This window comes from Callospermophilus lateralis, chromosome 9 (assembly GCF_048772815.1).
Source record: "Callospermophilus lateralis isolate mCalLat2 chromosome 9, mCalLat2.hap1, whole genome shotgun sequence".
In the NCBI taxonomy this organism is placed as follows: Eukaryota; Metazoa; Chordata; class Mammalia; order Rodentia; family Sciuridae; genus Callospermophilus; species Callospermophilus lateralis.
In genome coordinates this window covers 105,046,895-105,064,803 of record NC_135313.1, presented here as the reverse complement: position 1 = coordinate 105,064,803, position 17,909 = coordinate 105,046,895, and the positions used below count along the sequence as shown (strand labels likewise).

The window sequence follows — 17,909 nt, the reverse complement described above, 5'->3', positions numbered from 1 at the left end:
CCGATTTCAAAAAGGTAAGTTTTAGAGAGGCCTGGAATGGTCCACTATATTGGAAAAACAAAACAAAATAGGTGGAGAACATGCTTGGGTAGGTTTGGGGATTTGACTAGCTGGAGCTACAAGATGCCCTTACCTAAAGGAGCACAGAGGCTAAGATAAGACTTTCAACTTTATGTCATTGATACTGTGCGAGAGACCAAAAAGTGAAAAAAAAAAAGAATGGATGAATTCAGTGTGGTGAGTGCTTGACTTATGGTCAACACAGGATTCTCTGGAAGAATGAAGAAATACGACTTGGGCCATTCAAATTTCAGGGATTTTCAAATATTTTCATTTCATTTCTCAGCCTAAAAATTAAGAAGAATTACATATGAGAATAAGTCATTAGGAAGGAAAATCCATGCAGAGGTAATAGCTTGCAAAAACACAGAAGGGTTAAATAGCACCGTGTGTGCTAGGGAACCGAATCTACATTCTATTATCAAGGTATAAAATTTGGGACAGAGGAAGACAGTAAGAACTAGAAAACAGGGACCTCCCACAATGATCTGGGGTTTCAATTATGTTTCTACTAATAAATGTGGAAATTAGTAGAGCTTTTCAAGTACAAGAGTGATGAGATTGAGTCATCCGTGTACATAAAGGATACTGGTTATGGTGTGAAGCTGGGATCTAATAGTGGAAAGGACCAGTGAGCAGCTATAAGGCTTTTTCTATGCTCTATCAGGAGATAATGAGCATTGGAACTGGGGTTAAAACAGTTAGAAGGAGGGAGGATTCTGAAATTGATGAGGCAGTAAAATAGTTAGGTCTTAGTGGCTGAGCAGATGGGGCGCATGAGAACACGTCAAGAATGACTCTATGACTTCTGGTTTGGGTCACTAGTAAATGGTGGTGGCAGACACAGTGAGCGAGCACTAACAAGGAGTGAATTTCAGGGAGGAGAGGAGTTAATAGAAATGTGGCCATTTCAGTATAGTGGCAATGCTATGTTGGGCAATGCCGTGTGATCCTTAGCATCAATGAGCTTTGAAATCAATGAGATGTATATGCAGTGTAGACTGGGCCTATTTTGCTGATTTGGACCCTGATTAAGATGACTTAAGCCACTGTCCAATTGGGGAAGCTTCATGTAGGTTATGGGCATTCCACTTTTAAGGAAAATTTAAGGGACAGTATTGGAGACCATTAGCTAACAAAGAAATTTGAGATAATTAAAATGTGTATCTACACTGAGAATGAACAGTGTCTTGAGGTTTGGGAGGGGGCAGAACAAACAGGTAACAAAATCCTTTGTGATGACACTGTAGGTCTCAAAGGTTCCAAAAGGGAAGTGATATATATATATATATATCACTTATATATATAGTTTCTGTCACTATATATATATAGTTTCTGTCACTCAAATTGAACTTGACACTTTGGCCGCTATGTTCCAAATCGACTAGGAAATCTCCCATTTGTATCTGATTTAATCCTTACAGCACTGCTTATTGAAGAAACCAAGGCTCAGGGAGCACAAGTGACTTGGATAAGGTCTCAGAGCTGATGAGTGGCAGAGTTGATCTTTGAATGTCTTCTGTTTCCAAAGCCATTGCTTAGGCAGCAGGGTACCATATTTGTTGGTGTTTGCTTCCCCTGGGTCCCATGACATGGCCACATCTGGGGCCCTAAGCCTTAAATTTTTACTAATCTTTTCCTTATTCAAGGGCTTTACATGCTACTGTCAGTGGAATTATTCAATGTTCTACTTCATTGCCAGAAAGAATCTTTTCAAGGGAATCATTGATAAAATTTGGCAGAGGGGCTTAATTTGGATGTCACTGATTCTCCCTTAACATTTTGCCTTTCATCCCCAACCTGTGCTGCCAGAGTCCCATACACATGTTAATCTCCCATATCACTTGCTTGTCTGATGTGCCAACCGCTCCGGTTCCAGAACTTTCCTTCATGCATTGAGGGACACAGCAACATGCCCTGGGGAATACATGTGATGGTCAGTGCTGTGTGTATAGTTCTAGTGTGGAGATCATTTTATTTTCAGAACTCAATTATAATCTAACCTGTGTGGGAGGTTCAGGAAGTAATATGTAACATGTTTTCAAAGATTGAAATTAACCTTCTAGAAATGTTATGGGAGAAAAAGATAAGAGGAATCACACAAAAGATAATAAAATGTTTTTTTATGGCAAACTTTAAGGATAGGGCTTAATCTTTTTGGAATAGGCCACATTGTGATTGTGGGTGTTGCTCTCAACCACAGTCACTACCATGGAATCTTTAAAAGTGTCATTTTAAAGCTTCTTTGTTTCATTCTTATCATTATTCAGTTCCTAAAGAAAATAAAGACATATAGAATATGATGTTTTAAAGGGATGGTGAAATTCAGAGAAATAATAAAACTCTTAGAATGGGAGATAAATTTAAATATTGTTTACACAAAGCACACCCATGTGCATCATGTACTTTGTATTATAACTAAATGAGGTAACATATCAAAGTTGATCTTTTTAAAAAAATCTTTTAAGTTTTGTTAAAAAAGTATATAATTGCCAAGTTCACAGCTTTGAAAATTTCCAGAAAGCATTTACTCTATTAAGTAGGAAAAAAAATGACTTGCTTTAAATTATTTAAGTCTATAGAGTAATGAGACTAATGTGCTTAAATGATTTATGAATATACTTTAGATTGTCATATTTTAAAGAAATTATTCTCTGAACTTCAGGGAATAACAGGTGAGCAAAGATATCTGTCAAAGATTATCTGAGTATAAATAAAATAGAGGTGCATTGAAAACTAAAAATAGTTTTTAAAAAGCGGGGGGCTGGAGTGGTAGCTCAGTGGCATAACCTTTGCCTAGCATATGTGAGGCACTGGGTTCAATTCTCAGCACAGCATATAAATAAATGCAATTTGTAAAAATAGAAGTCCATTGAAAACTAAAAAAAAAATATTTAACAAAAGATTATCTGAGAACAATACAATGAAGAGTAAGAATTTTGACTGTTTACAAGTTAGTGAAATGATAAACAGTAAAAAACTAATATATAATAAACCATTCACAATGTGAAAAAGAGAAGTATAAAAATAACCTATGTAAGCATACTAAATAGAATTATAAATAAAATCAAGTTTTATATGCCAAGCATGGTGGCCCATGCCTATAATTCCTAAGATTCAATAGGCAGAGGCTGGAGCATCACAAATTTGAAGCTAGGAAATCAAGTTAGTGAAGCCCTAAGCAACCTGGCAAGAGCCTGTCTCAAAATAAAAAATTATGAAAGAACTGGGGATGTAGCTCAGTGTAAATCACCCCTGTGATCATTCCCCAGTTTGAAAAACAAAACAAACAAAAAATAAATTTGATGTGATAGAGGATTTTAAGGTGCTTTGTAGAAGAAATGGTTCTTGTATTGATTTGCAAGAATGGAGAAAATAGAAAAAATATTACGGGATAAACAATATCCTTTTTGACAGATTGCAGTTGTTGCACTTTTTTCATTTAATGAGAACTGCTCAAAAATACCTATTTTTCACTTTACTTTCTTCCTTCTCTTGGATACATGAAGTCATATTTATTCCTCATTGATTCATCAGAATTTTATTGAACACTCACTGAGAGTCAGTATAACTAGACTGTGACAGATAAGTTTTTTTGTTTTTTTTTTTAAAGATAGTGATGCAGCCACGAAGCCAGAGAAATGCCTGGTTATCAACAGTGCTGAGTCTGTAGAGGTCAAGCAAACTAAGAATTCAGATTGCTACTTGATTACCCATGACCTTGACAGGAGCAAAATCTGTGAATTGATGGGAACAGAACAAGACTGCAGTGCATGGGAGCCTATGAAGGAAATGATAAGACTATGAATATAGATCAAGAAAATTGACAGGGAAATGTAGAAAATAAAGGGAAAGCATTAACCACAGGCTCACAGGGATGGAAATACATGCTTAAGAAATTCTGTCTAAATTGATTATAAATGGATAAAATCAGCTTGCTTTTTCGAAAAGCATGTTAATCTGAACGCAAGGATCATATCTTAGTTTTCTGGAAATGCTTTGTGTTGAGCCTGTTTTTAAGTGTCTGTGATATAAAGCCACATGTGCTGCAAACTCCATCTGCTCTGCAGTGAGATTTCCTAAATCAGAATAATAAAAACAATGAAGAGCCAAACCTACACTAAATTGGAATGGAATGCAATTTGTAAAAATAAATTGTTTGTAAATAATACAATATAATTAACGTTGGAAGTTTTAATCCTTGAGTAAATGTCCCTCTTAGTTGCAATTAAAGAAGCTGTGCCTTATCCAGAATAACTGTAAAGCAAATGCATATTAGATTATTCTATTCAACATCTCTTTCCAGTTAACTTTAGTTTTTCATCTGAAAAAATTGCATATCTCTTTGCATTTGTGGGTTTTTTTTAATATTTATTTTTTAGTTTTAGGTGGACACAATATCCTTATTTTCTTTTTATGTAGTACTGAGAATCGAACCCAGTGCCTCATGCATGCTAGGCAAGCGGGCTGCCACTTAAGCCACATCCCAGCCCCTGCATTTGTGGTTTTTATGTGATAACATTTTTGTGGAGTAGAATATTAGTCAAGTTCGATGTGAAATAAATGAGAGTTGGTTATACCCAATTTCTATTTGGGTATACCAGTGCTCTGAGGTTTTATACCATGCTTCCTTGTGGAAAGTACTGTCATACATACCTTAGCCCCTGTGATAGGATCCATCCCTCAGAAACCCAGAGTGCTGACTTTAACCAATAGGATTTCTTTGCACACTTAAGTTTCATAGGTCTTAAAACTTATAATTAATTGACTCTCATCATACATATTTTTTCTTCAGTGTGTCCTGTGTAAATCATTTCTTCAACTGAATTATAATTGTTTGTATGAATCAAAACCACTTAGAAAACAATAGCACATACAAAAGCAAATAATTTAAGGAAGGTGTATCAGCCATCTTTGCATTACTACAACAAATACCTGAGACAATTAACTTATAAAGGGAAAAATTTGGTTTGGCTCACCACTCTGGAGGTCCCAGTCCACAATCAGGTGGCCCCATCAGTTTGAGCCTCTTTAAGGGTAGCACGTCACCATAGGAATGCATCCCAAGACTGGGATCCCACAGTACCCTTGAAGGGCACAACCCCAGTGGCCTAAGGGTCTCTCACCAGCCTCACCACTAAAGCTTCCACCAGTTCCCAGTAGTGCCACCTTGGGATGAGCCTTTGACACATGTATCTTTGAGGGACACTCACTCAAAACCCTGAAGAGGTTTTATCTCTAAAGGGGCCACTCATCAAGGACAAGGGTTATGCAGCAACCTCTGGCTAGTAGTGGTTTGCTTATTAACACCTGGAGTGGAAAGCAGAGGCAGCAGTCATCAGGATCTAGGAGGAGGAAATCCTGAATATTTTTCACAGCAAAAGAAATAATGAGTTTGGATGAGGAATACAACCAGACACACGATTTCAATATATGGGAGCCAAGAATAAAATCCCATGCACTCATTTCCTCCCTTCATTTGATTTGCCTGGGTTTCATATTGGTCATACCCGATGAAAAGTCAGAGACCAAAGGAATATTCTTATTAGTCTAATTAAAAGTTTATGTCCCTGAAAGAGGAGCACACAAAGTTCCATCTGTTACTGTTTCTCTGCTGGATAGTATCAGTTCAGTGTTAGATATGGAATTTACAAATACAACAACCACTCATCTTTTTCATATACAGTTGTGCAGCAAATACTCCCATTAACAGAATAAATTAGTTTATCATGTGGCATTAGGCAATAATCATGACTGCCTTCTTTGACTACTGATCCTTTTCCCTTTATTTTTTATCATGTTGACCAAAACTTTATTCCTACAAAATCTTATTCCTTTGTTTAATTTTCTTAAGCAAATTGATAACATTTTTTTTTTATTAATTGGAACCCCTGGACAAAGACGTATTTGTGAATGTCCTAAGTTCTCAATATATACTTGTATGACCTCTTTTGAATAGTTAAGACACATTTTATTTCTTGTAAATGAGATGTGTCATTGACCCAATGTCAATGCAGTGAAAGTGTTTTCTGTTATTATTTTCTTTTGTTTGTTTCTTTTTAGTCATAATAAATTCAAAATATTCAGGGAAGAAATTTCAGCTTTCACTTTAAAATGTATTGAATGGGTTATTGGCATAATGACTGATGATTTTACAACTTCTGTCCTGATTTTTCTAGAATTGTCCCTCCTGCCTATGCTGTTTGGAAGTTTTCGTGTAAGATGGATATATTTTTCATTAAGTCCACATATAGTAGAAGTGACAGGATTGTACATAGCAAAGGCAAATTCACTCCCAGTATATGTTTCTCTCTGCATGACACAAATGCTGCCCATTACTAATGGAATGGTTTCATGTAATCCATCTGCCACCAGTTTGTCACATAGACTTACTGGGAAATTTTATTATACCAAAGATCAGTGATGGTGGCTGCCATTACCAGGTAGGTGAGAGAGCCAAAGGCTGATTGACATTCATGGGGATGTCATCTTGTTCATTTAATTACTGGTAGCCACTTTTAGTTGTGGATGTGCTTTGGTAAACATTAAGTTGGAAACTAGTATCTTCATATTCTTAAATATTTACCTCTTATGATAAATCGGTCCACTTATCTTTCATAAACATCCTTGGCACTAATTTTCTAGTTTTACTCTTCCCCAGTCTCTCATAAGGTAGCTTATTATTAGTTACCATGCATGAGTCAGAATGAATTCATTCTTCAAGCCAAATTTTCTTCAAAAAAAGTGGACAACTAAATATTTGGTTTGAGATTTTGCCAATTGGAAGACATGTTCATTACTGTCTTTCAATGCCTCAATGGCTCTTGTGAGTCAGATGGTACTATAGAATCTATCTAACTCCTGCTTGCTCATGTACATCATGCAGGCCTACCCAGAAACCAAGCCAATGTTTATTTGTCCTCTGTCAGTCTGTTTCAGAAAACACACCCTAGGGCATAGGTGTGAGATGAGGGTTAGAAGGTGAAGCAATACTATGGAAAGTCCTATGTGCTTTCTAGCCCAATCCCATGTATAAGACTTTTATTTTATAGTAGGATGTTGCTGTACGTGTTCAGTTGTATGGTCATGGATCAGATGATAACTGGTTTTGAGTGGGAGTATGGATTTCAGAGTCAGTTGATAACCCATAGTCAGGTTAATTTTCTCAACCAGAGCCCAATACAGAACTGCTTATGAAATAAGTAATATTCCTTAACACAAGAGAGAATGAATGGTCTTTCTTCAAAGTGTGAAATGCCTGTGCTGTGATTATCATATGGGAGTGCCAAAGACTCCACATAGCCCCTCTCTCTGTCATGGGCAGTCACATGATCATTGCATCTGCTTTGTCACAAAGTGCAGAAGGGAGACAAAGTTGCAACATGACATATCTCCATTGCAGAGTCCTCTATTGCTCAAATCCAACTCAGAACTGGCAGCCTTACAAGTCACCTGGGAAATAGAACAGAGCAAAATGTTAAAATATGGTTTGCATTGTCTTCAAAATCCAGGAGAGTCTAATTCCTCTTTACTTTTGCACACACGTGTGATCCCAAGAATTTTTCTGTCTTGTGAGAAGATACCTGATGTGTCATAGACTACTAGGTATCTAAAAACTTCCCCAGCATTTCAGACTCAAACTTTCAAAGACATTTGTTTCCAATTCCCTGCCATTATGCAGAAGAGTTCTAATTTTCTTATATAGATGTTGTCTCTGTCAGTGAGAAGATCTGTGAGAATTATGAGGTTCAAAATATTTAACCATAAAATCAGTTGCATATAGCAGTATAATATAGCACAATTACTTGTGCTATATTATATATATATATATATATATATATATATGTCATATATATTATATATCGTATATAGCACAATATGCTTTATATGAAACTGGTTGAGAGAAAAAAAATGCTTCTTCTCTTAGCTGATGTGTGAGAGTCCCAAATTCTCTTTTCTAATATCTTAGCTTAAAATCGCACAGGGAGTTGAGCTTCTAATCTGGGTGCAGATAGTCTCCCATTCCTATGTTATTTTGGACCTCAGCCACATTTTTCCCCCTAAGCAGAAATGGACTCTCAATGATTCCATTGTGACCCTTTATTCTCTATGTGCAGTCCTAATTTCACAGTCATAGTTTCAATTTCTCTCTCTCTCTCTCTCTCTCTCTCTCTCTCTCTCTCCCTCCCTCCCTCCCTCCCTCCCTCCCTCTCTCTCTCTCTCTCTTTTTTCCCCCTAGGCAATTACTCTGGGTTGTCAGAAAAATCATGTTAACTGCATTTCAGTCTCTAATCACCATTGTTTTTGTTGCAACTAAGTGTCATAAACACTAGTTCTTTCAACAACTCTCCCCATTACCAGTATGTCTTCCAATGTCACCAGTAGTGGCAACTGATTACTAACAACTCCATCTCCTGTGATGGATCATCTATGCTCCAATTTCCTCTAGAAATGTTATTATCATATTCCACATGTATTTGTATTTGGAATATAATTATATATATATAATTATATTCCATATATGATATATATGGTATATAATAAGAAAGGCTAATCTCAAAATATAATTTGAAGATCTATCTTCTAAGACTACTTCTGAACTCTATCAGGATCCCCCCCAAAAGAGCTGACACATTCAGTAAGATAATTAGTTTGTTTGCAAAAAGAACATTTACAAAAAAAAAAAGGCATAAGGAATACACAAAGAAAAGTGCTATAATCTTAACTAGTAGCAGCCACCTCACTACTAGAGGAGAAAATTGTGTGGAGGAGACTGCTTCGACAGAGTAGTGACATCATTTAAAGTTCACAGCCAGCCTGAGGTGACATTGCAGCATGGAACTGAGAGAATAAGTAACCTGGCTTTACTCTCTTCCTTCTATTCTCCTGCCAAAGCATTATAATGATCTGTCCTCTGGAAGCCAGAGGGCATGGGGGCCCTTTTGATGTAGTTCACATAGATTAACTTTCTGAGCCAGAAAGCTGGTGTGGAAAAGTGCATAGTGGTTCTTGGGTTACATGAAAGAAAGATATCCAGTGTATTTCTTATTCTTCCTTAGAGCTTAAAACAGTTAATGAATTTTAGTGAGTTCTTAATTCATTTCTTCAGAGAATGGAAAATAGTCACATGCAAATATGAATTCGTGGTAACATGCATGTGGTTTTAGGCCATTTCTCACCCTTTAGTCACTATTCTCATTCTGTCTACTGTAATAGGTCTTCCATAAACCTGTCCACATTGCCAGTGATGAATGAAATCATGACTCTATTGTTTCATACTCTCCTTCTGCATATATTTTTTCCTGAGCCTAGAAGGTGGCTCTGAAAAAGGGAATTCTCAGGGAAGTTGATAAAAATCCAGCATGCTATCCAGAAAATATATGTGTGCGATGGAGGTTTCAAGGACAGATTTTTGTGGGTCACTGAGCCCACATCTCTACAGTTGGTTTCAAATAACACTTATTTATTCTAGAGGAACTTCTGCATTCTCACATCGCCCACTGGTGGTCCCCGGATGGAGAAAGGCTTGCCTTCTTGATGATAAATGACTCCCTGGTGCCTAATATGGTTATCCCTCGGTATACTGGAGCATTGTATCCCAAGGCAAAGCAGTATCCATATCCCAAGGTAAGAAATGTGAAAGTGCTAGTTTGTTTTTCTGTCAGCATGAGAGACTTGATAGATAATGTGCTGGGTTCACGAGCAAGTTATCTTTTACGAAAAAGCTTCTCTTACTTGGAGATAGATGAATTATTTCTTAATAGAGAAGCCAAAATACTGGGTTGAAAGAGGGAGAGATGATTTGGAGGCATCAGAACTTTTGCTTTGGCTACATGTTTTTCCTTCTGCTTCTCATTCTTGTTTTTCTCACCTTCCTTATTGGAACGAGGGTGAGAATAGGTAAAATACAGAACTGATGTTAGCATAACTCCAAAGATTAATCTAGGAGTTGCAAGTAGGTATTTTTAAGAGAGGGGAAAGTGGTCTGATCAAACAAGTTGGAAGTTCTTAGCTTAAAAAAAAAAGCTTCTTTCAGATGATTTCATAGAGCACTTAATATACTATATGTTAATGTGTATTATAAATCTCCTATAAAAATTGACTGAGCATAAAGAATCCCAGTAAGTAATATACTAAGCATGAAGAATCTTGATGAAGAACAGACAAAGCATAAAGAATTACCAATAAAGAATAGACTAAGCATAAAAAATTTATTAGTATTAGTATTAATATCAGCATTATTTTGGCAGTGCATACTCTGGAACATGGTTTAAGAAATGCCTGTGTTGAATCATAGCCAGGGATAGATAGGATAAATGATAGGGTTTTCTTCCTGGGTGAGAGAATATGGAAATCCTACCCAGACAGTAAAATTATTTTCAAGTATTGACTGTGGCCTCTTGGGAGTGGCTTGCAAAAGCATAGTGCATTGTGTTTCTATTGTAGGCCACCCTAAATTCCCGAAGATCTCTTTTTATGACTTCATTCCCCCCTTATGCTTATGCAACAAAGAAAATGGCTCATGGTAAGGGCCACATGCTTTAATCATGTAAAGATGTCTTGTAGAAAATTTCTAAAATGCCACTTTATGTATTTTGGATCTAATTAGAGAACAGGGGCTGATTTCATTTAGAAGCTGTTTTGAAGCTACTCCTTTAAAGAGCTGCACTTTGTTTTTCCCAAGCTCCACAGGTTTTCTCCCTTTGAATTTGTGCACTGTATTAACTGAGCACAGCACACTGGGCAAATTTCTATCACAGTTGTTACTCTAGATGCAGTGAAGGTATGGCCAGTGTGGGGCCAGGTCCTTCATGCTTTCCTTCTTATCCTGCCATTCACCAGACTCAAGTTATCCAGGAAAGAAAGTAGGAGAGGCCTGAGTATGGGAAATCAGGACTATGATGAGCATTTCCCTCCAGGAGCTTCTGCCCTCTCTATCTTCCTTTTGACGGTTATAGTATTAAATGCAAGTTGGAGAGAAATTGGCTTCTATGATTTTGAAATGTTATTTTTAGGGTCTTCTCTGGATAAAGACTAGAAGGCAAATTTACTTTGTGCTTTCAGGAGAAAATGGCGATCAGACTTCACAACAAAATAATCCATATTCACAAGGAGATTTTTATTGTACTCTAAGAAAAGTTCTTATGACTTTATGACTTCTCCAATTATAAATTTAGCTTTGTGTGTGTGTGTGTGTGTGTGTGTGTATGTGTGTTTGATAGTTTGTGCCTATTTAGCATACCAGTACGCCTTTTCTTTCCAGATCAAAATTGAAAAGACTTTGTTTGGTTTACTGGAAATGATTAAAGTTTACATGGCAATTTAAGTATAAAATGGAGAGCTAGTGATATACTGTGAAAGGCACATCCAGCTGTCCAGTGCACACTGAACAAAGGGGATAAAATCAGCCCCACAGGTGGGACAGCGCTTTTCAATTCATTTTCCAAGAGGAGTGAGAATTTGGTAATTCACATAAAAGACATGTACATTAGCTACATTCTTCAAATTGCCTTATGGACCCAGTGTGCTTGAACTTGGAGACTAACAGGCCTCACAACTTTAGCAAGACTGAAGCCAAGGAGTGAGCAAATAGAAACATCTGAGAAAAGTTGAAATGTAAGATCAGTATTTCAGAAGACACAGGATACAAATCTAGACACTTAATTATTTAATAATCTGTTATTTCATCAATAATTTAACAGCACATAATGATGTTTACATAAATTACAGATGTTAATAATACAATATGTTTGCAGGAAGACTTCACTAGTTTTTCTCATATGGTCTTTATCACAATTGCCTATGTTTTATAAAAGGCAGAGATTCTAAAAGGTTAAGGACTTTTATAAAAAGTCACAGCTATTTTTAAGAATAGGAAAATAACTCGAACTTATTGATTCCATTCCTCTCAGTAAAACTACCAGAGGTCATCTTGTATTTCAGGAGACATTGATGAAATCAAAATATCTTTTTGTCAAGTTACCAAATATCTGGTGATCTATTTGCTACATTTGCTCCTAATTGCCTGGCTATATACATGTAGCATTCTTAGTTTCTCACCTGTAATGTGTAAATATAACATGGTGAGGGTCCTGAGTATTGATGATTACTATTAAAAAGGATTAAAAATAAGTAGTAAGCAAATATCCTAGCAGACAAACTAAGTGGATACACCCTAGTCCTCAAATGGTTGTTATTTGAAACACCAGCCCAGGTGTGTAAGACTCAAAGAAAGTAGAGCTAGATTTTGGTCCTTGTTCTCAGAATATTTTGGGTATGTTACTTTAATTTTCAAACATATTATATTCTACTCTGGTTTAGAACAATGTGTGCTAGTTTTTTTTTTTTCCTTAACAAATGTATTGTTTCAATTTGCTCCTATGCAATAAACTTTCAGAAAGTGGTACTTTAGAAATTGAAATAACACATTGAGTTCATACTAAATTGTGTTTCAAATTAAACTGGATTAAAATGAGTGTGGCAAATACCCAGTGTGGTCAAATTTACTAATGAAATACTTACGCCAAACAAATATATTAGTATTTTACTTAATTCAGCATGATTCAGAACTCATAAAAAACCCTATCATTAGCGATTCAGCACGAAAGAGATGCACAGTTCTATCTCTGTGACCTCAGGTTAATCTTCTTAATTAAAACATTATCTCATTTAATGACAATTTAGTTGCCAGTAGAATAAGGTTAATTATTATTGAGGCTTGTGTTTCAGAATCATAGAGGAAGGAATTCTGTGGCTTTGCAGGATTTGTGGCAAATGTGAATATTAAAAGCAAACAAACGAACTCTTCTAATTTGCAAACTCTTGAATTGATTCAAATATTAAAAGGTACAAATGAACTTGCCATGTGTGCTTAATTTCAAAATCCCATGGAAAAGTAAAAACGTAACAAAATTAGAAAATGCTAACAGCTGAATTTTGGAGACAACCTGATGTCTCTTCTGAGTTCACTTTTTGCCTAAAATTTGGCCTCAGGTGTACACAATTTTTAAATTTGTTTTCACATAGAACCTAATGGGGCTATCAGTGATGCTGAACAGGTACAAACTTCGAGTGTTACTGACAAAGCTGTCTCAACAACAGGATAATAGTTGATGTGTCTTTGGCAAAGTATGTCATAAATTCTAAATTACTGGTCAGAGTTCATACAGATCAAATTTAATTTATTTCTTTTTTAGTTTAATCAGTATATTGAGTAATAAGGTTATAAACACACATTTTCACTAATTAGATCAGAAGAATTAATGTCATAACAATTACTTTCATTTTAAACTCAAGACCATTTACTATTTTAGACACATTATCATCTGGTTTTTTTTTTTTTTTTTGGTCCTCATAACAAAACTATATTTTTATGTATAGAAAGGGAAACTTCTTTGACCCAAAACTATTATTTCTGACATGTTCTCAGAGAAGTATGCATCTCATTTTTGATAATCAAGTAAATTATACTTGAGAATATTAAGCATCTTCTCATGATCCATGTCAAGTAAACGACAAAATCAAAATTTGGATTTGGATTTCTCTGATTCTCAGATTAGACCAGTTCTCAAAATGTGGTCCATTCACCATTATCAGGGAAACAGATAATGTTTCATGTATCATGTTGCTGTATCTGGTCTTGACTTAACTTTGACTTTGTCCATGATATTTTCTTGAACATGAATCTTTTTTTTTTTTTTTTTTGAAGTTTTAAAGCAGTTTTCCCGTGCTTTACTATTTTGAACTCACTTTTGAATTCTTCAGTTTTCAACTCACTTCAACTCCCTTTCAGTTTCCTTCTCTATCTCATAGTCTGATCTGTAGCCTCAGCCACACCAAAAGGATAGCAGTGCGTGTTGTTTAGAAACACACTGAGCCACAACTAGTCAATAATTTATTTTATGCAAAATTTCTTCCTGAGAACATTTTTTCATTCATTCACTCAAACTGTATGAGGCATGTTGGGGAAAGTTCCCTTCCTGCCCCTCGATTGTTCACAGGGTATTTTAGAAAAACTCCCAAGGACATTGCCTGCAAATGAACTAAAAGTATAGTCAAGAGCATCCTGGATTTAAATACTAGCTCGCTTTGTTTTTAGATATTTCACCTCATATAGCTTGTTTAGCTAATCCATTTTCATCTGGAGACAGTAATAGACTCACTTGGTGAAAAAATTTATGTAATACCTTTAGTATACACTATATGCCAGAAACATACCGGCTTCTACTTGAAAGTTATTATTTAACACAAATTTAATCCCTGTTCTCAAATGATGTATCCTTCTCACTTCCCTTCCACTTTTCATGCCAGATCCTTAAGGAGAGAAGTTTGCCTATTTTTTAAGAGATCAATTTAAAAAAAGTCACCCTATTTAAGCATCAGTAAAGTGTAAAAGAAACTTCAGATAGATGAATGCAATGGAATACATTGGATTTTCTGCAGTTTTAAGGATATGACACATGCTCGATGAGGGTAGGATAATCATGTATGTAGATAGGATTTCTTTTTTCTTTTTTTCCTATCTTTTTTCTTATCTTCTTTCCTTCTCTCCTTCCTTCTCTTCTTCCTTGTATCTTTCTCTCGTTTTGAGTTAGCCACATCTCCCCCACTGCATGCTGTCTTGTAAGTAGTCACTTGATCTACTAGTTGTTTTGCACAGCCAGCCCTTCTGGTGTCTTTCTATGGAAGAACATGGTAGCACAGCCTAATGAATAAAGTCATCATGATTTCCTATCACCTTTAATTGTCTGACTAAAACGCTTGAGAAGCAGCAATCTGCAGAAACAATTGAATGCAATCAAGTCGTTGAATTTAAAATCATTTATACTTCCAAGAAATTAAACTTTTTTCCTCCATAACACAAAAAAGTAAACGAGTCAAAAATGCCTTTTCTTTTATTCTCAATGAAGCCTAATGCTTAATATACTCGAATTACAACTTTTATTTTCTCAAAGGCAGGTCAAGTGAACCCAACAATAAAATTATATGTTGTAAACCTATATGGACCAACGCACACTTTGGAACTCATGCCACCCGACAGCTTTAAATCAAGGTATGCAATTTCAATTTCACTTTTACGGGGAAATAGATATTTTCAATCCAATTATCATTTTGTTGCAATTTAGAGAGAGATGTGATCAGCTCAACAATTCCACTTGAAAATAAAGCTGAGGTTGCCTCCATTAGTGAAGAATGAAGTCATTCTGGGTGTCTGGCTGTTCCCAAGACGCATTTAGTTTCAAGGTGATTAGCAGCATCGAAAATGACTAAAGATACTGATACTGAGAACTGGGTCTTTTGCTGGAGATGTGACAAAGAGATAAGGACAAAGGATAATTTTGAATTGAATTTTCTTTTAGAAAATAGTCACTCCAGTTTTTTTGGATTTTTTTTTTTTAATGGTGCTCTTTAAAAGAGTATAATCTCCCTGAAATTTGTTTGTTTGTTCAACTTCCTCCCCACAGCTTGCCAAGGATTCACTAGCATTTTTCTCCAGGCAGAGAAATTTAATGAGATTTTGTTTCCACTTACCCTACCTCAAAAGCCTTCATTTTTAAAAAGTTTGAGCAGGGAGAAAAGAAGCACATTTTATGTGTCAGAAGCATAAATTTAATATTAGCAAAGTTTTCCTTAGTGAACAAATGATCAAGTAATCATGTGTATTTCAAAATTCCGAATGGCCTCATACTTCAAAGGAGATTTTTTTCAAATGTTGCAGACCTTTAGAAATTTACAGAGTCCAGGAGAAGATATAAGCAGGTAGGAAAATGTTTCATGCTATATTGAATGATTTGGGGCTAAGCTCAAATTTTGTTTTGATCATGTCTATAATCAATGCAGGTTGACTGATTGCAGCAGAACTTTCATTAAAATGTTGACCTAGTGAGGGAAATCTCATCCCACTTGGGGTTTTACAGATAGTGCAGCCTGATTGATGTGTATGGAAATTTTTCCCATTTGAAAAGGTAATATAAATTTATGGGATGCTTTCTCTGAAAAGCAACTCCTTAACTAGCTAATACAAACTGTTTTTTATTTCTTTTATTTGATGTGAAAGATGAAACTCAGAAATATTATATGGTTCAAATAGAACCTCGAAGCCAGTTGGTAGCCTTGGAAGAACATGAAGTCATCAAGTCACAGAGCACTTCATGCCCATTGTAATGGAAGACCTAAAATTCAATCTGAAGTGGCATATATAATGTGGTTGGGTTCACCAAATTAAACAGAAACTTGTCTTTCTGAACTTGGTCTATCAGCCATGAGGATTTAGTCACAGGAGAAGCAGTCATAGAAATATTCACATTCTGTGTGGCCCCTAGCTCCTTTCCTCTGAATTGTATGATGCTCCGAATTAGGAGGAAACGGCTGAGTGTCTGAGTCTTATGTCCACCACCGTTTTACAGTGTCACCTGGCACAACACAAGGCTCTGGACCTCTCTCAGGGACAAACTTGCTCCACCTTCATCTTGAATTAAGAATCTATAGGTTTCATTCTTTATTTTTAAATCTTAGCCATGTGGTTCACTTATATAATACCCATGTGTCTTTCTAACAGAACTTAATTGCTGTCCATAATTTTGTTTCCTGTTTGCAAAAATGTAAACAGGTATAAATTGATCTATAAGTAATAAACTTTCTCCAAACCCTATTAAATCTGTCACATCCTTAAATGACCTCTCTGATTTTCTTGGGGTTTTTTTTGTTTGTTTGTTGAGTTTGTGTACCTAACATATAATTTTAGATATTGCCTTATTTTTTAATGACAATACATAAATCATATATATATATAAATTATATGTTATATAATTTTTAAAGTAAATGTAAATTATTTAGTGAAGTTTTAAATGATATTCTTTTTCTTTTTAATTATTTTTTTCCTGCCTATATAGAAGAAAGATTCATAAGATAAATGTAGGAAGGTGTTCTTTAATATCTTGAGCTATCTTATAAATTACATTTCATGACTTCCACCTGACAGTAAAAATATTTATTTTGAACTGAAGGGTTTAGGTCATTTCTTTTGGTTTTTATTTGGATATCTGGTTTATCTATATATAACAACTAGTGATTATAATTATAATAGAAAAAGGTTTTCAGGATAGTATCATCATGTGCTAGACTTTCCCTTTAATCAGATTCTTATACTGTAGCCAAACACTATAAACTAACTAGATTTTAACTCATTTATATGATTTTGTAAAAGAAATTAAAAATATAAGATAGCCTGGGTTAAAGGCATAATTTCTTTTCTGAATTTCTGCCTTCATTTGCCTTCTTCATTTTCTTCATTTATTACCTATTTATTTATGCATCCAAAGTTCAGCTAAAGCACTTAATTAAACAAATTTAGAATATGAATGCAGCATTTCTTCAATAGTAATTCATTACATATTCATCTCATCACCATTTAGTTCATCTTTATTTGAATCATGGTCTGTGATTATTCTGAAAATAATGTAGCACAGTAGGACCTAAGATATTGGCCCTGCTTGGGACCTGTAGAAGTAATGGCGGACACTAAAGGAGTCATCTCAGCTGTGAGAAAGAGCTACTTTCCAGATTGTTGCCCTGTGAGTTTAAGGTATTATAAGCACTCAGTGCATTTATTAGAAAATGTAGCTATAAGTTTAAAAATGTATAGCCATGTCCTAATGAAAAGTTTTTTTTTATAATGAATCATACCAATTTTTTTTTAATTATAGATTAGGTGTGTGTCCCATTATTTGGAGGGAAATGACGTACCATCATTTTTGTTCAGACCTCTCCAGTCTGAACAGTAAATGTAATTGTCTTTGGTTTCTCCTTAGCCCAAGTCTTCAGCATTGTTTGACTTATTTGATATCTGT

The 17,909-nt window shown here is 35.3% G+C and overlaps 1 protein-coding gene across 2 annotated transcripts in view; it reads left to right on the top strand.

Moving 5' to 3' along the window:
- Positions 1-17,909, top strand: part of Dpp10 (dipeptidyl peptidase like 10) — a 622,276-nt gene that overhangs the window by 525,191 nt on the left and 79,176 nt on the right. For both annotated transcript variants that reach the window (XM_076865657.2, XM_076865658.2), the window contains 2 exons: positions 9,533-9,687; positions 15,015-15,112. In XM_076865657.2, coding sequence (XP_076721772.2) covers positions 9,533-9,687; positions 15,015-15,112 — 253 coding nt within the window. The remainder of the gene's footprint in view (positions 1-9,532; positions 9,688-15,014; positions 15,113-17,909) is intronic.